The 23492-nt window shown below is 54.1% G+C and overlaps 11 protein-coding genes across 11 annotated transcripts; 7 read left to right on the top strand and 4 right to left on the bottom strand.

Moving 5' to 3' along the window:
• Window positions 1-382: 382 nt before the first annotated feature.
• Window positions 383-853, top strand: J4E85_001896 (uncharacterized protein; the record flags this gene model as incomplete). Its single annotated transcript, XM_051466180.1, has 4 exons — window positions 383-524; window positions 571-602; window positions 658-721; window positions 771-853. 4 exons carry the CDS (start codon window positions 383-385, stop codon window positions 851-853), a joined length of 321 nt encoding a protein of 106 aa, XP_051330737.1.
• A 330-nt stretch (window positions 854-1183) lies between these two features.
• J4E85_001895 (uncharacterized protein) lies at window positions 1184-2056 on the top strand (the record flags this gene model as incomplete). The annotated part of the gene is made up of 1 exon (XM_051466179.1): window positions 1184-2056. One exon carries the CDS (start codon window positions 1184-1186, stop codon window positions 2054-2056), a length of 873 nt encoding a protein of 290 aa, XP_051330736.1.
• Window positions 2057-2652: 596 nt separating this feature from the next.
• J4E85_001894 (uncharacterized protein) lies at window positions 2653-4468 on the top strand (the record flags this gene model as incomplete). The annotated part of the gene is made up of 3 exons (XM_051466178.1): window positions 2653-3029; window positions 3159-3576; window positions 3626-4468. 3 exons carry the CDS (start codon window positions 2653-2655, stop codon window positions 4466-4468), a joined length of 1638 nt encoding a protein of 545 aa, XP_051330735.1.
• A 298-nt stretch (window positions 4469-4766) lies between these two features.
• On the bottom strand, window positions 4767-5528 carry J4E85_001893 (uncharacterized protein; the record flags this gene model as incomplete). The annotated part of the gene is made up of 1 exon (XM_051466177.1): window positions 4767-5528. The coding sequence occupies one exon, from the start codon at window positions 5526-5528 to the stop codon at window positions 4767-4769; it is 762 nt and encodes a 253-aa protein (XP_051330734.1).
• A 391-nt stretch (window positions 5529-5919) lies between these two features.
• Window positions 5920-6746, top strand: J4E85_001892 (uncharacterized protein; the record flags this gene model as incomplete). Its single annotated transcript, XM_051466176.1, has 2 exons — window positions 5920-5973; window positions 6054-6746. 2 exons carry the CDS (start codon window positions 5920-5922, stop codon window positions 6744-6746), a joined length of 747 nt encoding a protein of 248 aa, XP_051330733.1.
• A 3584-nt stretch (window positions 6747-10330) lies between these two features.
• J4E85_001891 (uncharacterized protein) lies at window positions 10331-11467 on the bottom strand (the record flags this gene model as incomplete). Its single annotated transcript, XM_051466175.1, has 1 exon — window positions 10331-11467. One exon carries the CDS (start codon window positions 11465-11467, stop codon window positions 10331-10333), a length of 1137 nt encoding a protein of 378 aa, XP_051330732.1.
• Window positions 11468-12727: 1260 nt separating this feature from the next.
• J4E85_001890 (uncharacterized protein) lies at window positions 12728-14440 on the top strand (the record flags this gene model as incomplete). Its single annotated transcript, XM_051466174.1, has 3 exons — window positions 12728-13084; window positions 13135-13423; window positions 13476-14440. The coding sequence occupies 3 exons, from the start codon at window positions 12728-12730 to the stop codon at window positions 14438-14440; spliced, it is 1611 nt and encodes a 536-aa protein (XP_051330731.1).
• A 470-nt stretch (window positions 14441-14910) lies between these two features.
• On the bottom strand, window positions 14911-16663 carry J4E85_001889 (uncharacterized protein; the record flags this gene model as incomplete). Its single annotated transcript, XM_051466173.1, has 3 exons — window positions 14911-15708; window positions 15758-16603; window positions 16649-16663. The coding sequence occupies 3 exons, from the start codon at window positions 16661-16663 to the stop codon at window positions 14911-14913; spliced, it is 1659 nt and encodes a 552-aa protein (XP_051330730.1).
• A 452-nt stretch (window positions 16664-17115) lies between these two features.
• On the top strand, window positions 17116-18486 carry J4E85_001888 (uncharacterized protein; the record flags this gene model as incomplete). Its single annotated transcript, XM_051466172.1, has 3 exons — window positions 17116-17182; window positions 17260-17486; window positions 17539-18486. 3 exons carry the CDS (start codon window positions 17116-17118, stop codon window positions 18484-18486), a joined length of 1242 nt encoding a protein of 413 aa, XP_051330729.1.
• A 326-nt stretch (window positions 18487-18812) lies between these two features.
• Window positions 18813-19684, top strand: J4E85_001887 (uncharacterized protein; the record flags this gene model as incomplete). The annotated part of the gene is made up of 2 exons (XM_051466171.1): window positions 18813-19037; window positions 19106-19684. The coding sequence occupies 2 exons, from the start codon at window positions 18813-18815 to the stop codon at window positions 19682-19684; spliced, it is 804 nt and encodes a 267-aa protein (XP_051330728.1).
• Window positions 19685-20019: 335 nt separating this feature from the next.
• On the bottom strand, window positions 20020-22491 carry J4E85_001886 (uncharacterized protein; the record flags this gene model as incomplete). The annotated part of the gene is made up of 1 exon (XM_051466170.1): window positions 20020-22491. One exon carries the CDS (start codon window positions 22489-22491, stop codon window positions 20020-20022), a length of 2472 nt encoding a protein of 823 aa, XP_051330727.1.
• Between the last annotated feature and the right edge of the window lie 1001 nt (window positions 22492-23492).

Genomic DNA, 23492 nt, shown 5'->3' with positions numbered 1-23492 from the left:
CAGCGTAGAGGGTCCGCATCGAGCTTCAGCATTAGTGCGGGGAACTGCAGCAAACCTGAAGAGGGTCCGATCTGCCTGCTCCCTGTATTGACTGATGACAGCAATCGGTGGCGTAGCCTCTATCAGACGGCCATGATAGATGCACCATAGCACGGCGTGTCTGTATAAGAGAAATTGCGTGATTGTGTGTTGGTGATGCGTGATAGTCGCTCTGCAGCGTGGAGCTCCAGCTTGAGCTCAGACCCCTGCGGAATTAACGCGCAATCGCCGCCCCTCACCGCCGTAAACTGCCGCCTCGGCATGTTTTGGTGCTGTTGATCTTGTTTTCCATCCAATCTACGCGCCAACCTCGAAATCTACCTTCCAAGCGACGAGAGACACGATGAAAGTCACTATACGCGAGTGGAACGCCGTCGCTGCCTGGCGCTGGGATATGCCAGACGACGATGTCTGCGGTATCTGTCGTAACCCTTACGATAGCACTTGCTCCAAGTGCAAGTTTCCTGGCGATGAGTGTCCGCTATGTATGTCTGACCATGACGATGCTGGTTCTAGACTGACGTGAGATAGTACTGGGGGAGTGCAACCACTCTTTTCACATGGTACGCCTCCATACCCATGAAGTCACCCTGGGCGATAAAGACTAACACGTCTCAGCACTGCATCTTCTCCTGGTTGAAGCAAGAGAGCTCTCTAGAGAAGTGTCCCATGTGCCGACAGCGTATGTACGCAAGTGACCTACCAGATCTTCAGCTAACTTATACATCCAGCTTTCAAATCGAAGAGTCAAGACGCGCCGACAGCCACCGAAACCCCGGCACCGACCCAAGAACCCGATACAAGCCCGCTGTAGCTCTCGGATCACACGGTCGATTACGGAAACTCGTTGAGAAGCTTGTCTTCGCCTTCATCTGCAGGCATATGATGGAAGCTGGGAAAGCGGCGCTTCAATACCTTGGTTTGCACACGGATGTTACTATCGGCGTTTGGATTTGGATGATACCCTAAGGACTGCATTACATACTTTAGCCTTTGAGCTAGGGGCCTTTCACCGCATTCCGTACCTGACTTGCTGCCTTGCGGTTGATGAGGTAGTGTGCATGGACCACGTCCCTTATCGATCATGCACCTTACTAGAGCTCCCGAACTCCGTTAACTCCAGTCTTCCATCAACTCCCACAACATGTCTAGCTACCCTAACACTACAGAGTACCGTTCAGATCGTCGCGCATCGATTTCCCCACGATCAAAGTCAATAGAGCGCACCGAAGACTCTCCCGGCGACGAGCTCCTCGAGCACCAGCAGCCTGGCGATGCGCCAGAAGACGAGGATGAGGATGACATACCCTACCCCGAGCCTAGTGACGAGCAACCGCTGCTACCACCGCCGAATTTCCGACCCTTCTTCACCCTGATCGAAGACACGACGTCGGGCGAGCACTACCACCCGTATACACACTATGTCTTTGCCGACGACGACCCGACCATCATAACTGCTGCATCGATGCGAGGCCTGGGGCTGGATGATACAAAGTACCTCCCGCATGATGCGCCGGGTGTAGGGGAGAGACGACGCAACCAAGGGAGCGAAGAAGGAGACGAGCAAGACTCACCAGTCGAGTCACCGCTGCCCCCGCCCATACCGGGTGTCAAGGAGCACTACCTCATAATCGATGTCGGCGCAGACGGGCGCACAGTCATAGATGCCCAGTCGCTTTCGTCAGAGTGGCAAATCACCGACACGGATGTACGGATAGCTCCCTCGTTCGATGAGGACTCGCCGAATCAAGGGTACATGCTGCGCATACAAGGCATCGACATACCGAGGAAGAGCAAGGGCAAAGGCAAGGGTGAAGTTGGGCAGGACAGGCTGACTGAGGCGAGAGAACAGCAAGGCGACATCTTCGACGCATTGGATGGGCTGGTGCAGGATGTTGAAAGAGGACTGGAGACTGCCAGCAAGATCTCAGGTGCGCGGCCAAGAGAGGAAGACCAGGGCACGTTGACTGATGTTCGCGAGGGCGACGTAGAGAAGACGGTGGGTGATGAAGCATAATGCTGGTATGCTCTGCCGTTTCGCAAGTGGCTCCAGGTCACCTGGCACACTCCCCGTTTAGTGCGCATATGTATCGAGCACGCGCTTCTTTGCTACTACAACTGCGTTGACTCAGAGGCGGGTTATGGTTGGTGGCGTTCTTGGCTGCTCAGCTGCAGTATGTTCGCAGTAACATCTAACAGTCATATACGCCTTTGTAAGAGTCAGTCATTAACTTCAGGAGCGACATTCGCATGCTGGCTTTGACTCCACGGCACGATGCCGTCTTTTCCCACCTACTGTATACTTATACCCATCACAGACTGCGAGCTGCATAGTGTGAGCTCCTTCATCATTCAAGCACCATGTATTATATTTGCTTGATGCGCAATGTAATAGACACAGGCTATCTGCTTCAGCACGGTTTCTCTCACTTGGCTGACCGCTCTGTTGTTGCCGGTCGCTCCTTCCTCCCTCCTTCTCTCACTACAAGCGAGGCGGGACGGTATGGGCACGGGCACCCACCATATGATTCAAACCTCTCTGCGTCAAGCTTCCTCATCACTTCCTACCTCCACTTCCTATCATTTCCCTAGCTTTACAGTCAAGTATCAATCATGGCTATCTCATGCACCCTCCTCGTCGCTGCCTCAGTGCTCTGCCTCACCACAGGCTATGAGCTCAAGGCGCAATACAACGCGAGCAACTTCTTCGACGACAGCTCCTTCCGTTTCTACAACGGCTGGGATCAGTTCACCCAAGGCATGGCTCTCTACGTCTCCAAGGAAGAAGCAACTTCACTTGGACTTGCACGCATCGACGACGGCAAGGTACATCTCGGAGTCGATACAACTCAAGTGCTCCCTCCGCAAGAGCCCGGTGAAGGCTATGGCCGCAAGAGCGTCCGACTAGAAGGAGTGCAGACGTTCGACAACGGACTCTTCATTGCCGACTTTGAGCACCTGCCTAGTGGATGTGGCATGTGGCCTGCCTTGTGAGTCTTACTTCCCATCATCCTTCACCTTCTCGAACTTTCGAGTCAGTACCGACTCCAGCACTCTCTCTTGTGCTCATCATCGTTTGTGCGGCGTACCAGACATGTACATCTGCTTACCATTCGCAGCTGGCTTCTCCACGACACAGGTCATCAAGAGGAATGGTACTCCGAGTTCGACATCATCGAGGGTGTCTCCATGAACTCGCGGAACTCGCTCAGCCTCCATACCGGTCACACGCCATGCAAGATGCGAGACAATGGCGGATCAGGCGAGACGCGCTCAGACCTCGAATGCATGGAACATCGCGACTGCGGCGTCAATGGTCCCGAGGGCTCCTTCGGCCAACCCTTCAACGATAACCGAGGCGGTGTCTGGGCAGCCCAAGTCGAGGACGATGGCATCAAGGCATGGTTCTTTCCTCGGGGTCACGAGCCATCGGGTTGGGATAGCGCCAATCCTGACCCCAACACATGGGGCACGCCTGTGATGAACTTCGTTGGGGATGGCTGCGATATTCGCAATACGTTCAAGAAGATGAAGATCGTAAGTACATTCGATCTCGTGGATGCGAGTGCCTACTAACATAGGACAGATCATCAACATTACCTTTTGCGGCTCCATGGCTGGAGGCAATGCCTGGTCTGGCTACACACACTGCGCAGCGGAGACTCACGACGAATCTTGCAATCACTTCGTTGCGACCAACCCCGACAAGTTCAACGAAGTGTACTATCTCATCAACTCGGTGAGAGTTTATCAGAACGATGCCGGTGCTGGCTACCAGGATAACAGCCTCTTACCTTCTCTGCTCCGAACGTCCATGACTTCATCCAAAGATGAGCGCCTCTCAGCGATGGCTGCAGAGCAATCTCTCCTTCCAGCTGTCACGACTACCATCATCACCACTACGAAGATCATAACTTTGCCAGCGACGTTGACTCACGGATCTGGCTACGTCCCGTACAGTTCTTCGGTATCCGCCACAGCTCCAACAACTTTCGAGGTTCTCTACGGCGCAGCGCCCACGGCAGTTACCGTAACAACGGTCATTACGTCAACGAAGGTTATGACACTGCCTGCCACTTTAACTGGCGGTAATAACATGACTCCCTATGACCCTTCAGCATCGTCCACGACTCTCATCACCTTCCACAACAAACGTCTCTTGTTGACGGCTTCCGAGGCGGCTCCAGCATTGGAAGCATCATCGGCGACATTTACCAAGCCCGTGGGCACACACACTGGCGGCAAATACTACAGCGGTTATGATCCGTCAGCGACATCTACATCTGCCAAGCCTACAGGTACAAGAATCGGAGGCATTACCAACTACACCACCGTGCAGACTCCTCGGGCGTCATCTACGAAGCCTATAGGCACAACGATGGATGGCGTTACTAACTACACCACCGTCACTGCTTCGGCTGTGGCTTGAATTGTGTCCATCAGCACAAATCGAGCACGCGGCTGATCTCTTAGCTCGTTGGTTGAACAAGAGTGGTTCGATCTCAATCATGCATATTATGGCGTTATGGAAGAATATCTGAGGCGGGAGAACATGTACGGATAGATGAGCAAAGGCGGGAGATCAGAGGTTCAGCGATTTCATTTCAAAATACAATGCCAGATAGGCCCGGATATATACGTGCGAAAATATATCATCTTTCCTCACCTCTTCTCTCGCATTCCCCTCCACCTCCCTCCACCTCCCTCGACGGATTCCCACCGCCATCCTACCAAGGAATGGTCACCCCGAAACGATCAACCAACCTCCCACTCTCCCACCCTTCCTCGTCCATCTTATCCAAAACCCTCATACAGTCCCTCACACTCTCCTCCACCCCAATCGCCCCTTCTTCTTTCCACTCCACTAATCCCGTCTCTACTCTTCCGGGATGCAGCATCAGAAATTGCACATCGGGTACATCGATAGTAAGACTCTTCACCACCGCATTCAGCGCCGCTTTACTGGCTCGGTACGCGTACCCGCCGCCCGCTGTGTTCGCCGATATGGAGCCCATCCGGGAGGATAAGATAATGACTTTGGGTTTTGATGGTTGAGCGGCGGCTAATCGGAGTTGTGGCAAGAACGCTTTTATGATATTGAAAGTGCCCCAGGTATTTATCTCAAACGTCTTCATCATAGTCTCGTGGTCCATAGCCTCCAGTGTCTCCGTCGCCGCAACATCTTTGTCGCCCTGTTTCTGCTGGGCGACGATTTCTGGGACGAGCCCTCTGATGCCGGCGCAGTGGAGGATGAGATTTACAGGGGCAGATTCCAGGGTGGAGGCGAGATCTTGGACTTTTTGGGCTGAGGTGATGTCGAGTTGGTGGAAATGGATGGTGGTGCCATACTGTTCCGCGATTTGAGGAGGGAATGGCTGGTTGTCTATGGCTATTATGATTGGCGGTGTTGGTAGGGAAGCGTAGTGTTGAATGAATGCGAGACCGAGACCGGAGGATGCGCCTGTTATGATGATGGTTTCTGACGGCATTTTGGGTTGTGGTGTTGTGATGGTCGAGCTATGCGCATTCCCAGAAAAGCATATGTAACTCTATGGCCGATGTGCTACGAAAGATGTCTCAAAGTGGCAATTTTGTTGAAAGGAAACTATACCACAACAAGTTCTGGCGTCGGAAGTAGTGGGGGTGAAGAGCCTCAGGGTCCTAGTCCATGCCGCCTAGGTTTGCCGATCTGGAGGTGACGATGGTTCCCCGCAGTCTACCCGTTGGCGGCAAACGGGTGACGACCCGCATTACGGATTTAAAGAAGGATATAAAGACTATCTGGAGATGCTGCCGTGGTACAATGATCATCACAAGCTTGACTGCATCTGAAAGAAAGTGCTAAGTGGCCTTTTGCATGACGTAGCTCTTGCCAACACGATGTTCTATCAACCTGGAAAAGAAGACCATGGGCTACCGTATGATCCATTCAAAGTATGCATATTTATGAAGCTCCCTGGATATATCCAAACGTCCCTAATCGTCAACTAAACATACAGACTAACACCCGTCAGGCATGCGTCCTCCCCCGCCCCATAGGCTGGATATCCACGCTCTCCCCCACCGGCGCCGCAAACCTAGCCCCCTACTCGCAATTCAATAACCTAACCTTCGACCCCCCTTACGTCATGTTCAGCGCCAATCAAACACCCAGCAACAGCCAGAAAGACACCGTCCGCAACGTCGAAGCCACGGGGAAGTTTGTTTGGAATCTAGCGACGTATGAATTGAGGGAGGAGGTGAATAGGAGTGCGGTGCAGGAGGAGTATGGGGTTGATGAGTTTGAGACGGCGGGGGTGGAGAAGGAAGATAGTCGATTAAGTACTGTAGCGGTTGTGGATGAGGGGAAGGAAGGTAGGAGGGAGATGATGGTGCCGATGGTTAAGAGGAGCCCGGTGAAGTTTGAGTGCGAGTACTACACCACCCTACGCCTTCCTGGGAATCCGCCCATGGGCTCGGCGGATGTGGTGATTGGGAAGGTGGTTGGTGTGCACATCGATGAGCGCGTTTTGACGGACGGCAAGATCGATGTCAGGAAGACGGAGCCGATTGCTAGGTGTGGGTATTATGAGTATGCGGTCGTGAGGGAGACGTTTGAGATGCGGATACCGGGCGAGGACAAGGCGATATTGGCGGGGTTGGAGGGGAGTGCGAAGAAGAACGAGAGGTTAGATAGGGTGGGGGATGTAGATGGAGACGAAAAGTGATGTGATGCATTGTGAAATTGAGGGATATCTATTGCCAAGAAACACTCCACGACACCCTATCCCAAACTCCAAGATAAGCATTATATCCAACGCGAATGAAGGCGGCGCCATATGTCTATTCCGACATCATGCGCGTGGACATTTCCCGAAAGCTGACGACACGTGTGACGTGCCTCAGTACTTAATCGTGCTCTGGCGGGAAGCTATCAAGGAACTCCTTGACCTCCGGGTTTGGCCCGCCTAGGTCTTTTTTGGGAAGCGCCACGACATGCAGACCTTCGAGAGACCTCGCTCTGCTGACTGTGCGGACCGTTAGCCACAATTCGCAATTTGAATGATAAGTGGAAGGATTACGTACGGGCTACGTATACCATCTCTGTTTCCCAGGCCGTCCATAGATCAGCCTTGACATTGCTAAGTGTCATGCCCTGGTACACTTGTCAGAATAGATGCCGATTCGGTCGAGCTGTCTTCTTACCTGTGCTTTATGGACAGTCATGGCGTAGCCAGCTCTCAAAGGTATCTGCGTCCTTGAAAGAAGGCTGTAGGGTGGGGGATGTCCATATTCAGACGCCATACAGTCCGCAAATATGGTCCTGGTTCGGCCGTTGTCGAATCTGACGACCGGCCAAGACTGGCGGCCGTTTTTCTGCGCGAATTCAAGTATTTGGTAGTGACAGTACTTCGCGTGGGGGCCGGAGAGTCCATTGTCCTTGTCGGGCAGCCTGGACTCATCGTAGGGTTCGAAATCGACTATCGTACCCTGTGATCCGTTGACAAGATCCTCTTCCGGGGCCAGGTTTTGCAGCAATAGAACACGCATGCCTTGTTTGAGCTGCACCTTGTGGTCGTAACGATGACTACCCTGTATATGTGTCAGTGACTACTGACGAAGATATTTGGTTACCTACGATGCGTGGTCTTTGCTTGTCGATCTCTTGCAAGTACGTATCACCCTTGTGATGATCTTTGAAGTTGAAGTGATCCCTGCATGTATACTCCAGAGCAGGCGTGCTCAGTTCCTTCAGCTTTTCCCGGTTGACTCTCTTGACCAGGTGATTCTTAGGTAATAACACAACGGCGTCTTCCAGCTCTGGGCGCGGTTGGAGCAAAATTCTCTGAAGATGTTCCGGAACTGTGCCAGCTGACCATTGTTAGTAACGTTGGCATGTCATAGACAGTCAAGGCTGTCAAGATCTGATGTACCTACTTAGGCGATATTCCTGTAGGATGGACTGGAACACCGGATCGCTTTGCCGATAAATCGTCTTGAGATGAATACATTCGAAATTACATTCCTGCCGTATTTAGTAACACGATTGAAGTCATACAAGCAAAGACTACATACCCGCCACGCGTCGCTACGGAAAGCCCATTTATCTTTGTCTAGAAACTCGGTCTCGGTGCATTTGGCATTCTTCGGATGAATCATGCATTCATCCTTACTCTCATCTTTCACAAGCACTTTCCCGCACCGGTAACAACGTTCGAAGGGCTTGACTGGTGGGAGCTGACAGAACTACATTCGTTAGCTGGTGAACTCACTGAGGTGGACCTGTCAACATACATCTCCTGTGACAACCATCTGTACGCCACCAAACGCTGCAGTGCTTTTTCTAGCACACTTCATCACCTCGTTCAAACGGCGAAAGGAGTTGCTGTCCACCATGCTGATCTCATCGATGACAAGGACATCAGTTTGCTCGAAATGATACGCAGTGGTCTTTTCGTCCTTGTTCTTCTTGAAAAGTCTTTTCTTAAGTTCATCGATTGAATAATCGTCTTTCTTTGCATTATCAACCGGAACCCAGCCCGCGTAGCTGTGTAGCGTGATGCCTCCCACGTTCAGTGCAGCAAGGTTGGTTGGTGCGATCACATCGACTCGTTTGCCCGCAGCTTCCAGTCTTGTCTTAAAGGCTCTAAGAATAGCAGACTTTCCACAGCCAGCCGAACCAGTGTAGAAGACATTGCGCCCTTGCATGATGCGAGCTACCACTCTCTCTTGCTCGCGGCTCAATGTCACCTCAGGTTCAGGATTGCCTGTGCCTGACCCAGATATTGCTTGAGATGATGAGGTGGTGGCAGAAGACCCGGCAGGTGGCCTCGAGTTCGACGAGGATGCGCGCTGAGGAGTTGAAGTCATCGATGTCTGTTGGTGCTGTTGGTGCTGTTGAAGCTGCTGAATCTGTTGAAGTTGGTGCTGTTGGAGCTGTTGAAGCTGCTGAATCTGTTGAAGTTGCTGAAGCTGTTGATGCTGGTGGTGTTGTTGAAGCTGTTGATGCTGTTGGTATTGCTGAAGCTGTTGGTGCTGCTGATGCTGTTGGTGCTGCGGATGCTGTTGAAGCTGCTGATGCTGTTGAACTTGCTGATGTTGTTGAACTTGCTGATGTTGTTGAACTTGCTGATGTTGTTGAAGCTGCTGGTGTTGTTGGAGCTGGTGTTGTGGTTGAAGCTGCTGGTATTGTTGTTGCTGTTGAGATGTTTGTTGTTGTTGCACCGCTCCATGCTGCTGAATGCCTTGAGGTTGCTGGACCCGAACCCCCAAATGAGCCAGCCAAGCGCGACCCTTTGGGCGATTAAGTGCCTCGTCGACTGCGGGAGCCCTTGCGCGCAGCCAAGCCCATGCTTCATTGACAGACGAATGCTTCTGGCTTGCGTTCCCACCGAAGCCTGTAAGCACATTATGCCTGGCATATTCATAGTCGACATATACACCAGGCACATGTCCCAGTATTCCATAACACTTGCCGAATGCAGGTGTCTCTTTGTCAACGAACAGTCCCCATTCTTCGATGGGAAGCTGGGAGCGAGGCAGTCTCGCAGTCCGCGCCGCTACTTCCGGCGCAGGTCTTCGATAGAGTTTATCGAGATCGGCTATAAGCTGGTCTGCCGGCTTTGACGTGTCAGGCTTTCGTTTTTTATTCTTGTTGTTGCCATGTCCTCCTTCGTAACCCCTCTTTCTTGCCATTGTCGCGGGTCGTCCCGTTCAAGAATGCGATTGCGTCGGCGGTAAAGCGTCGGAGGATAACAGCGTGTCGTGGAGAACAGTGTGTTCGCTTGGTATCAGGTACCGTCGTTCGGTCGTGGTATACGGAAGGTGTTTCAGGGCGCGCGAATCTGCTAGAAACTTGTAAGCATCAGGGAGTCCGAGCATCTTACCGTCTGGGGTAAGCTGAGCGGCGCGAAGCGGGTAATGCGACTTACTTCAACTCGACATGTGTATAACGATAAGGATATGCGCAGTGCGACGTACACGTAGGTCGTAGAATGATTAGCTGTGAAGATGCATGGTTGCGGCACAGCAGCCCTCGCTCGCACGCGCGCCGAGAGCGATGATGTAACGGGACGCGCGTGCCAAGCCAACCCCCAATCGCGTAGCTCTCACGCTAGCACGGGGCTGTCTCCCTCGAACATGTGGGGATGGAATGAACACCGGTCATCAATTAGAGAAGAGAGATATTAGAACTGTTGAGTGTCATCGCCATGCTTGTCACAATGCCTCCCCTCCCAAATTATAGTTCGTGTACGAGTACTGGTATTCATTCCTTCATTCATCATGCACTACCTCTGTCCAAACATTATCCCTAGATAAACGTCCTCATAAACTCTCCAAGCGCCATAATAGCCATAGCCTGCCCATACGGCATACTCGTAATCTTGATATCCTTATAATGCTGCAAATCATGACCCATACCCGTTCCAAAGCTCGTCTCCGTCAACTCACCCTCCGCACTGATCTTGCCCATGACAGCCTTGATCGCCTTGACCGCGCTCTGCAGATACACGTCCCCACTAATATACCTCTTCCGACACGCCTTGAGCATACCATACGCAAAGCCCGCCGTAGCAGACGCCTCCTCGTAGCTACCTTCCGACACAGGGATATCGAGAAGAGTGCGCCACATGCCGTTCTCGCCCTGCAGTTTGAGCAGCGCCTGACATTGCGACTCGAGGATTCCAATGAGGAACTGGCGTAGCGGATCCGTCTCCTTGAGATCGAGCAGTTCAATGAAATCCGGAATCGCAATCGTCAACCAAGAGTTTCCACGCGCCCACCGTGCTCGCGCAAAGTTGTGTCCGACTTCCAATCCGCCCTTGTCCTCCCACTTCCAGCCGTGGAAGAAGAGGCCTGTGGATGTGTCGCAGAGGTACTGGCAGTGGAGGATGAATTGGCGCTTTGCCTCCTCGACGTATTCGGGTCGGTTGAGCACAAGACCGATCTTAGCGAGGGGTAAAGCGCTCATCATGAGGGTGTCGTCCCAGAGTTCGTCTTTGTTGAACGAGTTGTATGTCTCATGTTGGAAGCCGCCGAATTTGGTGCGGGGCAGACCGTGCATCACCCATTCTGCCCATGTATCTAGCCAGGGGACGAATGTCTTGTTTCCTGTCTCTTCGTATAGGTATGCTAGTGTGAGGAAGGGGCTCATGGTGTTGATGTTCTTGGTCGTGCCTTTGCTGAGTTGCTTGGAGAACCAGCCTTGCATGATGTCCATTGTCGCCGTGCTGCCCGTCAGCGTGTAGTAGTGCCATAACCCGTAGAGACCGATGCCGTGTGTCCACTCCCAGCCGTCCCAGCCTTTGGTGTCGATAACGCGGCCATCGTCGAGTTTTAGGAGGAACTCGCCGGTTGTGTCGTGGATGTTGATCAGGTTGTGGGTTAGGAGGAGGATCTTCTCGTCTATTTGGCCTTTTGTGAGGCCGTGGACTGTGAGTGTGGACATGGTGGGCGCGTTTCGTTGTTACGTCGCGTTGGCAGCGATTGTGTGGTGGGATGTGCTCGCAACTAAATGAGGATCACAGCAACAAGGGATTGAGGAAAGTAACGCAAGTATTAGAAGAAGACAGCAAGAGAACAGATATCGTCACACGCGTAGTCTAGCAAGTGGGTATTAGATACTGGCCGTCGGTCACACGCGTCGGTAGAGCTCAACCCAGGAACGGAGCGGGGAGCGAAAACTGGGGAACGCTCAGGGTCCTCGACCGCGTCAATTGCATCGATGCTGCATGTCACTGCCAGATTTCGTGCCCTGTTGCACCGACTCGTCCATCTCTACCCCGACTGGGCGCTGGGCACACGTGGTGTTGCTCCAGCAGATGGGTTCCTGGAAGGCGCGGCTCTTTCTTCGTGTCAAACATCAACACCGAGACCATGGACGCCTACTGCTGACATCCCGCTCTAGGGCTTCTGCCGCGCTCGCATTGCATTGCACCGAGATTCGTTGATCACTAAACCGACGGCACCGGCGTGAAGGTCACCAATCGCTTACCTCTTGGAGGTCCGGAAGACACCGTGGAGGGAAGTGCGACCGCCGTGAAGGAGCTTGGCCGCCTGACACGACTCATCCTGGGAAAGCCAGCCGCCGCCAACATGCTGCAGGCGGACAAAATCTTCCACCAGCCGCCTTAGGCCCAGCAGCGAAGCTTCGCATGACACTCGCGCGAGCTTGACCCATCACATGCCTTCACGAGTGACGCGGGTGGCCTTTCGGCAGCATCTACGCCGATGTTTTACCACAAACGGACCACCGCCAAGTGGTGGCACTCTCCACACTGCTTGATCCTACTCCGCATTCCCAAGCACTCCACTATCTGTATGGACGGCATGGTGGCGGGGTTGGCGAACCCCAGAGGCTAGCGACTCAAGATGCAGCGTTGGCGCCGACAGGGTCGCGCTTGCAGCACGCCTTTCCAGAATCCTACCTCGAACTGGGGTGCGGAAACAAGGAGATGATCACCAATAGTCAATACCCGGCTAGACGTTGAACGTGCAGGTTCTTGGATCCTAGGATTTGCGGAGTAGCCTGCCAGCCTGGGGTAGCTTGAGGCCGGGGAACGCTTGGACGGAACAATCTAAAATCGGGTAGAAATATCAACTCGACCGCTCCTCCATCCTGGCCAGCTCACTCGCGAGTCCTGGGGTTTCTTCTTTGCAAACCTCATTCTTACTTCCGCTGTCAAGCCCTCGGAAGTTTCTTTTCAAGATGGCTACCACCAGAGCCAGTGCCGATGGCGTGCACAACACACCCGAGGTTGTTCGCCATTCGGACGATAAGCAGGACATTAGCCAGGTCGAGCGCGTGTTCTCCGAAGGAGGAGACGAGAAGGGCGACCATGCCGACTACAACCGTATCGACAAGGAGGTTGCCAAATACGCAAACGCTTCTGAGGTTTTCATCTCGGAAGAGGAGAACGCCCGGTTAAAGAAGATGATCGACCGTCGTGTACTGCCTATTATGGTCATCACGTACTTCCTGCAATCGCTGGACAAGGGCACAATGTCCGCTACCTCCATCATGGGTATCCGTGAGGATATTCCCGCGCTTCTTTCCAAAGAGACTGTGAGTTGCAAAGTCTGTGGGCACTAGTATCATGCACTGACTCATGACAGTTTGGGTGGCTCACCACCTGTATCTACCTCGCTGTACTGGTCGTCGAATACCCTACCAACTGGATTCTCCAACGAGTACCAGTAGCCAAATACCTCGGATTCAACATTCTTGCATGGAGTACCGTACTTGCCTGCCATGCGGCCTGCTTCAGCTTCCCTGCGCTCGTCGTTTGCCGAACACTCCTTGGTATCTTCGAGGCTGTCTGCCAGCCCGCTTTCCTCATCATGACTTCTCTCTGGTACAAGCGTGAGGAGCAGGCCCAGATCGTTACTTACTGGTACATGATGAGTAAGTTATACAAGATCAAAGACATACAACTCCAACTAATCCATACCTACAGACGGCATGCAACAAATTGTCGGCGGTCTCCTCGCATACGCTTTCACCAACATCAGACATCCTAGCTTCTCTGCGAACCCCGGTAACGCTTCTATCCGATCCTGGCAAGCTATATTCATCACATACGGTTGCTTCTCCTTCATCTGGGGTTTGTGGGTCATCTTCCGCCTCCCCGACAGCCCCATGCGCGCCAAATGCTGGTCAGAGGAAGACAAGAAGCTCATGGTTGAGCGTGTACGCTCCAACCAAACCGGTCTCCAAAACAAAAAGTTCCGCGCCTACCAATTCAAAGAAGCCCTCCTCGACCCCCAAACCTACTGCTACATGGGCATTCAGATCTTCACCACTTTACCCACCTCAGGCCTCGGCGCCTTCTATAACATCATCATCAAAGACCTCGGTTTCGACACTCTCCAAGTCCAGCTCCTCGCCATGGTCCTTGGTGTCGTCATCATCGCCACACTAATGGGTTCCGCCTGGATGGTGAAGAAAACAAAGCAAAACTTGCTTACCATGGCCGTCTTCATGATCCCCGCCTTCGTCGGCACAATCATCATCATGACCGTTAAAAACACAAACAACGCTACCAAAGCCGGTCTGCTCATCTCCTACTGGATCGTCTTCACCTTCTGGGCCGCCCAGGGTCTCGGCATGTCCATGCTTACCCGCAACGTCGGCGGGCAGACGAAGAAATCCGTCTGCATCACCATGAACTTCTTCGCGTGGTGCGCGGGTAATGCGATTGGACCAAAGGTATTTTTCGATGGCGACCCACGCTATCTCAAGTCCCTAGCTATTCATCTCGGGTGCTACAGCGCGCTGCTGGTTGTCATTGCGTTTTTGAGGTTCAACCTCACGCTCAGGAATAAGAAGAAGGATAGGGAGTTTGGAAAGGATATTAGTAACGCGCATGGCTTTGATGATTTGACGGATAAGGAGAACCCCAACTTCCGGTATGTTTACTAGGAGGTCTGAGGATGGATAGGAATGGAGATGGGTTTGTTGTAGCTACTGTAGCACGAATTATGAAGTACGCGTCGCATGAGCGATACTTGAACTCATTCATTACACCGTGTTACCCTTTCATTCTGCGTTTTCTTGTGATAAACTACACAGATTCCAGCTTGCTTTCGCGTGATGAAACTCACATCATAGACTGAGAGCCTGGCTGGACAACCAGTCATTCAGCAATTAAGACGGATACATCCACTGTGCTGCAGACAGCCCAGACATAAACAGCACATGGCAGGGTACGCGTATCTTCACAAGATGATTACACAAATGGATTTGAACTTTCAATTGAAGACTAACAAGGCGTCTCGACGTATCCCGAACCCATCTCAACGCTAACCCCAAACAAAAAAGCGGTGATTTTCCTATCCATCCATACCACTACACCGAAACGCCATAACGTGCAACAACCACTTTCCCTCATCTCACTCCTGGTTCGCAACCTGCATCGGCATAACATTCCCCGAATCAACAATAATCTGCGTATCGAGCCTCTTCCCCGTATCCCCATACTCCAACCTCTTCCACGTCACAATCCTTGCCTGATTCGTATCGATCTCAAACACCCTTAACCTCCTGTGAAAGTGGTTGTACCCGCCGTAACCACCAAAGCCACTACCACCCGCATAGCACATCCACAATTCTGGGTCACCAGTCTCGGGTTCTTTGGAGAGGGCGCAGTAGTCGTTTACGTGGTCGTGGCCGCAGGAGACGGCTTTGATATCGTATTCGACGAGGGCGTCTTTGAAGTGCGTGTTGAAAGCGGGGGCGGTGATGGGCTCGGTCCAGTTGCCCACGCGGTCGTTATCGGGGTTGCCGTATTCGGGGAGGGGGATGTGGATGAAGGCCATGTTGAGGTGTTTGTGGGTGTAGTGGCTGTGTGCTTCTTTTAGGCCGCCGGCGGTGGCTTTGAACCAGTCGATTTGGTTCGGCTTGAGCCAGTCGTAGCCCCGGTAGTGGGTTTCGTCTGGCGAGTAGGCGTGCGTGTCGAGGAACCAGAGGGTTAGGGCGGAGTGCTTGCTGCTGTGGGCTTGGATCTCGACGAAGTAGTTTCCTACGCCGTCGATTGTGTTGGGACCGGGTTCGCTGACGGAGTAGGGGAGCGAGTCGTAGAGGTCCATTTGTGCGTGGCGGGAGAGGGTGCCTTCGTCGTCGTGGTTGCCGAAGATGGCTGCGTACGGTATCTTGCGCTCTGCGAGGGGTTCGACTATCTTGAACATGGCCTGTGAGATGGTTAGCTTTGTGGTGCGTAAAAGATGGGAGGCGCCCTACGCTCTGCACATCAGGTGCTGTATCGCCGTTGACCTGGTCGCCAGACAGAACTACAAAGTCTGGCTTTTCATCGTCCAGCACCCTCTCCACAAACTCTATAGTCCTGGGATCGGCGTCACAGTGCCCGCCGTTGTGGCCGGGCGGCTCTGCGTCTCTGCAGTGGCCGAGACCAGTGCTGAGATGCAGGTCAGAGATCTGCATAATCTTGAATTTGCCATCCTTTCTGATCTTGGGTACGGGCTTCTCGAGCTTGGCTGCCGGGCCTCTTCGTATGCTCAGGCGGGGATCTGTGCTTGCTTTGCCCGTCTCAAGATGCAGGGCTCCGTTCTTGACCAGCTCCCAGCCAGGGCGTGGCTCTACTGCGTCGGCGCCGAATAGGATGTCTACGGCCGTCACTGCCTTCTTGTCGTCGCTCGCGTGACGCTTCAGCGACCTCTTGATCCAGAGGCCAGCTGGGCGCGACTCCCACTTCTCCGACGCCTGGGCCTTTTCTCCCACAGAGGGATCAAGCTTGCCTGTGCGAACGTCGATGATGACCTTGTCCTCTGTCTTGAGCTCCTCCTCCCGCTTGCGCTTGATGTGGACGTATCCTTTGGTGACCCACCCAGAGCCGAGGTATAGGTCCTTCTCTATGCGATGCCACTTCTTCTGGTCTAGCATGCACTTCGAGAGGGGATTGATGGTCGAGCATGTCTGTACGGTGATATCAGTGATAACGAGGCCGTCGTGGTGCAGTGGCATGTGACTGTGGACAGATTGAGGGAGGACGCGGTAGCGGTTATCGAGGAAGAATATGGTTAGGGAGACGACGATGGTGAGGGCTATGAGCTGAATGCCCGTCCGTACCTGTGATTGTTAGTACTGGCGGAAGAAAGGTTATGCTGTGCGTACTATGCGGCGCGTCATGGTGGAGGCTCCCGAAGGTGTGAGTAGTGGCGCATAGAGCCAGCGTCGGGTTTAGGATATGTGTCTTTCGCAGCAGCGCGATCTCATCTCCATGACATGGGCTCGTTTGCTGAGGGTGTGAAGTTAGGCGTGTTGGGCGAGGCGCATGCGTTGGAAGTGTGCAGGTGCTCCATGTTGTTCTTGGCCGAACCCTGGAGTCTCGGATCGTCAATGGCGATGCAGGGATCAGAATCACCGCTGTGACGTTATGCATTATGCGGTACAGTAGATTGAATGTACTGGCATAGCATGTAGTAGGGTCAGAAGTCATAAACAAGGGCATAATTTACGATGTAAGATTTACTGCATTCCTACGCCTGCAAAGCATACTCGGTGCCCTCCTGCGGTCGCGGCTCGCTTGTTGCGGAGAAGGCGTCACCTCCGCATCTGCACATCTTTCTTCTTACAAAGCCATGCGATCATCCTCTCTCCACCAGCTACGCCGTGCTGCACTCCAACCGCGTGCGCGACACTTTACCAGTAGCTCCTGCCTCCATCGCGCTTTCCAAGGCAAGACCTCCGCTTCCACCACCCCGACCCCGCTCACAGGCGCATAGAAGGCGATGTTGTGCTCCTGCGCGAGAGCAAAGAGACTCAGGATGGGCGTCTCGTGAAACTGCAGGCGGCCAAGACCCTCGGCACACACCGAGGCGTCGTAAAGCATGCAGATGTTATTGGAAAGGAGCCACGGCAAATTGTCCGTTCCCACAAGGGCGACACCTTTCGCGTCTACGAGCCTACGTTGGCCGAATATGTCAGATTGACACCGCGCCTTGTTACTCCAGTGCGTATTCCATGCCACGACGAGACCGAATACTCATGCTGACATTCTCCAGATCTACCCTTCGGATACCAACCTCATAGTGTCTCTGCTCGACATCCACGTAGATACTCCATCCGCTACTCCCAACACCGGACCACCTCTTGAGATCCTCGAAGCTGGCACAGGCCATGGAGCGCTGACGCTGCATCTCTCTCGCGCCATACACGCCGGCAACCCTCCAGTTCCAAGAACACCGTCCTATGTCACTACCCAAGAAGAACCCGAAGACGCAGTATACCTCGGCGAGTCCATATCAGACCTACAGGAATCAGCACTATCGTCGTGGAAGCAGAACCGTCGCGCTATCATACATACCCTGGATATATCCAGCAAGCATTCAGTACATGCGAAGAAGATCGTGGAAGGCTTCCGACATGGCATGTACGCGGGCAACGTCGACTTTCACGTAGGAGACGTGTCTGAGTGGATCGCCAAACAAAGAGCTTCGAGAAAGACCGAGGAGCCATTCCTGACTCACGTGTTCCTGGATCTTCCCAATGCGACAAGCCATCTCGCTAATGTCGCTCCTGCGTTGCACGTCAATGGCATGCTCGCCGTCTTCAACCCAAGCATTACCCAGATCGCTGAATGTGTCGAAGCTATCCGGGAGCATAAGATGCCCTACCTCCTTGACCAGGTCATTGAGCTAGGAGCAGGTACAATTCGCGAGTGGGATGTTCGCGCAGTCAGACCGAGAGCGCCAATGAAGAAGGCTCAGCCAGAGCAACCTTCCGAGCCTTCGAGCGATGAAAGCGCAGACTCGGAATCAGGCCAAGAAGGCCGGGATAACGAGCTAAAAGAAGATCTGATCAAACAGGAGGAGAAATGGGTCATGGTGTGCCGACCAAAAGCCGGCCAAATGGTTGTCGGAGGTGGCTTCCTGGGTCTCTGGAGGCGTATGGAGAAGCCAGAGAAGAAGGAACCAGTGGAGAGGCCTGACAATGAACCATTGACTGAGTAGCTATAAGAGGCCCAGAATCAACCCCGTCTCACCGTCTCCTGAGGCGGTCTGATGTTCGGTCTCTGCACATCCACCTCCTATCGCGCCCGTCCACCTACACTCTGACGTCAACACTGAACTTCCACCACGTTCCAGTGAAAGTGAAAGTGAAACCCAGCCCAATGCAAACGCGCAAACGCACTAACCGAAATCTCTGCATCGCAGCCTGGAATTATATCTCGCCCTCCCTCTCCTCCATCCTCGCACCACCTCACACCAGCCGAACCTCTTCTGCTGCCCTCTGCTGTGATCCACTGTCTCACAATCCTAACACACTCCACCAGTACATGCCCAGCCGTCGTCGCACCCGCAGCGGCCTCACCCAAAACAAACTCAAGCAGTACATCAAAAAGTCCCTGCCCTACACCCGCAAACTCCGCTCCTCAGTACCAATGGAGTACGACCCCGATACCCAGCGCATCCGCGCCCGCCTCGACAACTACGCGACTCCGCAGGAGATTGCCGAAGAAGCGTACCGTGTCTGTCGCAAGAACGCGGAGTTGAGGAAGGAGGTTTGTTTAACACTACTGTCTGGAATATTTGGGAATATGTTTTACTGACTACGGTTCTATGATGGTAGTTGGAGAACGTCAAGAAGAGTGTTGTGGTGCCTACACACCTCCCCGTCCCCTCCATACCCACACCCACAACACCATCGTCGTCGTCAAACACCACCATGGCCGACGCTATCACCACCACCGCCGGCACTGTCTCCGCCCCGCCCGACCCCACCACCGAGACCAAGGCCACGATCAAGGCCCTCAAGAACCGGGTCGCGGTCATGGAAGACGCCCTGAGCGAGATGAGACGCGAAGCACCCAAGATGCGCGAGTCCATGGCGTGGATGTGGGAGATCATCGGTGATAACCGCGTTCACGTCCCGAGGGACTTGAGAGATATGTATCATGGCAGTATGACTGTCGATGCTGTCGATTGGATGGGGGGGAAGAAGGGGGGTGGCGGCCGGAAGGAGAAGGGATGGAAGGAGGGGGGTGGGGAGAAGAAGAGTGGTGGTGGTGGTGGGGAGAAGAAGGGTGAGGGGGGCCTGAGGGCCGACAACGTCGTCGTGGGTCGTAAGCGCAAGGGCGCGAGTCCGCTTGCGGACTACAGCAAGAGGGCGAGGGTCGAGAGTGAGGAGGAGGGTGAGCTGGACGGCTAAGTTGGGGGGTTGGGTGGGTGAGCGTAAGGCTCATATGTATGCCGGGGGACGACAAGGCGGTAGAACAGTGTGAGAAGTCACCGTCATCATTGTATGTAGTCCACAAAGTCTCACATAATGAACACTTCACAACATAAAACATCAATGTAGCCAACAAGTGATATCATGACAATTCTTTATTTCTATAGGACATGCATCGCTAATTATTCAATAGCCATCCACCATAACACATGCACGAATGCGAAATAAACCAACTCAATTCAAGGATGATACAAGGAATATTATCGCAATCAGCTACATCTTCGTCTCATCCAGTTCTCATTCACAGACCCATTCTATGAAACGTGAACAAACTGTCCCATAGCAGGAACACCATCAACGACAACGTAGATGACGTAAGGACCGGCAGGGGCAACAGCCTTGTTAGGAGGCATGGTGACGGTCAAGCTCTGGGCGGTGGCGCCAGCCTTGAAGCCGGTGTTGTCGAGGAAGATCATGCGGTGACCCATGTGAACAGAGTGGGTAACGAATCCACCGTAGTAGAGCGAGATCTTGACATTCTTAGCGTTGGCAGGAGCGTTGAACTTGATGTTGAACTGCTGCTGGACCTTGAGCTCCTTCTGGGAGATCTGGACAGCCGAAGGACGGGTGGGGTTGCCCTGGAGGTAAGGGGGAGTGTAGATCTCGTTGCGGAACTCGGTGACGAAGGGGTTCTTGGCGTCGGGCTTGAGAATGGGCTGCTCAACGGGGTTGGAGCCGGAGATCAGGAGAGTACCGTCAAGGAGGAGGAGAGCGACAGAGTGGTAGAGACGGGCGATGGTAGAAGCAGGGCCAGTGGTGAAGCGCTTGCCCTTGGGCTGGTTGGGGTCGTACAGGAGGACCTCGAGAGCAGGGTCCTGGGCAACACCGAAACCTTGAGCACCCTCTTGAGCACCGTTAACCCAGACGACGGTACCGTCGGGAAGGAGAGTTCCCTCAACCATACCACGACCCTCGGGCATGGAGTCCATCTCCCACTCTGGGTCGGCATCGAGAGGCCTGATGCGGCCGCAGGATGGGTCAGCAGGGGCAGTGATGTCTTGGTAAGGGCCACCACCGCAGATGACGATGTCCGGGTTGTAGTCGTTGGCAGAGGAGAGAGGGAGCATGACGGATCCACCGGTGTTGGGGTAGGTACGGTAGGAACCGGGGAGGTCGGGCAGCATGCGGACGACGCTTCCGGTCTCGACCTTGAAGATCTCGGCAGACTTGGAGACTTGGACGAACAGGTTACCGTCCTTCATCAGGTGCATGAAGGGGTACATGTAGTAGGGCTGGTTCTTGCTGAGGATCTCCATGTTCTTGCTCACTCCGCGAGGAGAACCGTCGGCGTTGAGCATCTCGTAGGTAGGGTTGTTGTTCTCGGGCTTTGAGGGGTCAAGGCCGTTCTTGGATCCAGATGCGACAAAGATGGAGTCGTCGGGCATGATCTGGACGGATGCGTACCAGCGGGGAGTGTCGAGCTGAGGACCGGGCTCGTTCCAGGCCTGTCCATCGAGAGAAGCATCAGAGGAAGAGCGCTTGAGGAGACGAATACCCCTGAAGCCATCACCGACGGTGGGGTCAATGAAGTCGAGAGGAGCGTTACCACCAAGAGAAGCGAAGCGGCCGTCAGCAAGGAAGATACCACCGGAGCAGAAGGCGTTGGTCTTGTAGGCCAAGGGGGTGAGCTTGTCAGTGACGGGGTCCCACTCGGAAGAGTAGGCGTACTGGCCGTTGCCGAGCTTCAATTCAGTGTAGTTCTCGACCTTGTCAAGGAAAACAACCTTGCCGTTGGGCATGAGACCAGCGTGCATAGCAGGGACACCGGAGCGGCCCTTGAGCTGGATGCTACCGGGCTTAGCGGCGCGAGGAGCAGGGCTGGCAGCAGGAGCAGGAACGGAGGGAGCGCGAAGGCAGGGACCGTTCTGGCAACCCTCACCGCAGTGAGAGGTGGTGTTACCACAGTAGCCGTACATGGAGCAGCAGCTTCCCTGGGCCCAGTTACCGCAGACAGTGTTACCGAACTTGGCACCGCAGCTGCCATCAGTAGTGGCGACGCCGGTGGGCTTGGAAGCGGGAGCAGTCGAGGGCTTACCAAGAACTGGCTCGCCGGAGGTGGTGGTAGAGGGAGGACGGCTGCTGACAGGGGCTGGGTTGCCCTTGACGGGTTGAGTAGCAGTGGCGCCCTTGCATCCGTTCTGACATCCGTTGGCAGCGAGACAGTGACCGTCAGTGGAACCGCAGTATCCGTAAGACGAGCAGCAGCCGCCGTAAGCACCGTTGGCATCGCATGTAGCGCCACCAAAGTCCTTTCCGCACCTGCCGTCGTCCCTGGGCTTAGCAGCACCTGAAGTGGTAGCCTTGCTAGGCTGGGGAGCGGGCGCGGAGGCACCGTTGTCACAGCCAGACAGGCAGCCCTGTGTGCAGTGAGCGGCGGTACTTCCACACCAGCCGTACTGCGAGCAGCATGTGCCCTTGTAGACAGTGCTGTTGGGGTCGCAGAGGAGGTTGCCGTTAGCAGGGCCGCACTTTCCGTCCTGAGAGTACTTGGCAGCCTGTCTCTTGGCGGGAACAACGCGAAGAGATGAGCGCGATGAGCGTGAGACGAGCTTGGAGTACTCGCTCTTCAGGTCAGGTACGCAGCAGTCGGTTTCGTCGCAGTGCTGGCCAGTCAGGCAGAGGGTGTTGGGGTCTAGGTGGTCGCACGTGGGGTTGACCCAGAGGAAGTTGATGTTTGCGCTGGCCAGGCCGGCGAGGACGCCGAGGCCGAAGAGAGAAGCCTTCATTATGAGGGTTCACCTAGGCAGGGTGTTAGAAACGAGTGTGGTAGAAAGAGTGTGTAAGCCGACAGATGTGGCCGGGTAGTCATCCGCGATGTCGTTGTAGAATGAGGATAGCAGGGGTATAAGTAGGTGATGAATAGCATTGAAGATCCAGGGGCGGCGGCACAACGGTTATGGAGTTGGTTTTTGGCGGGCGGGTAGGACGTCGTCGCATGGCGAGGTTGGTGTAGCGAAAAAGAAGGCTAACACCAGCATGCAGAACAACGTATTTTGGGAAGCGGCTGCGGAGCCCCGCGCGGTAGCGAAAACACAAGGAAAGTACGTACCTAGCGAAAACAAATTAAGTATTACTAGAGGTTTGCTGTATGGGGTCAAGGCAGCTGGAAACGAGTGACAGCGGCCGAGAGGTGGTAAAGAATGAAGTGCTGAAGGCAGGTACTTGAGATGCGCCTACAGCGATGGAGGTGAGGAGGATAGCAGCGGGCGCGCCCAGATTCAAGTACCTACGACGATGCCGCGTATACGAAGGACGTTCAGCCATGCTAGTCATCGCGTCGGCCTTTTGCGACTGGAAAAGGAAAATTCAGGCACACATTGGACGCATCGACCAATAACGGTATTGCTCAGGACAGCCCTAAGGGGCACGAGCGGCAATCTCCACCCTAGCGCAGCCAATGCGAGCACTGTGCGGTAAGATCATCGCGGGGATTGGCCTCGTCGAGCTTCTATTTCTGGGCGCAGGGATTGGTTCGCATTACACGACGAGAGGGGAGCACGGCAAGCGGCATGCGCTGAGCCTGATCCGACGATGCGGTGGGGAGGGTGGTGCTCGACGTCCACCTGTGCCCTCGTAAAAGGTGGAACGCAACAGCGGCGCTATTGATAAGGCACGCAGAACTCAGGGCCTAACCCGCCAACGCAGGATCGTTCTGACAACGTTGTCGCGCTGTCACCAAGCAGACGGAAGAACTCAAGCCTTCGCTAACGCCAGATAAGCTTCAGGA

Source organism: Alternaria conjuncta, assembly GCF_024043145.1.
Source record: "Alternaria conjuncta strain BMP 0040 chromosome Unknown scaffold_2, whole genome shotgun sequence".
NCBI lineage: Eukaryota > Fungi > Ascomycota > Dothideomycetes > Pleosporales > Pleosporaceae > Alternaria > Alternaria conjuncta.
The sequence above is the reverse complement of the archived record's forward strand: the minus strand, read 5'-3'. Positions and strand labels throughout refer to the sequence as shown.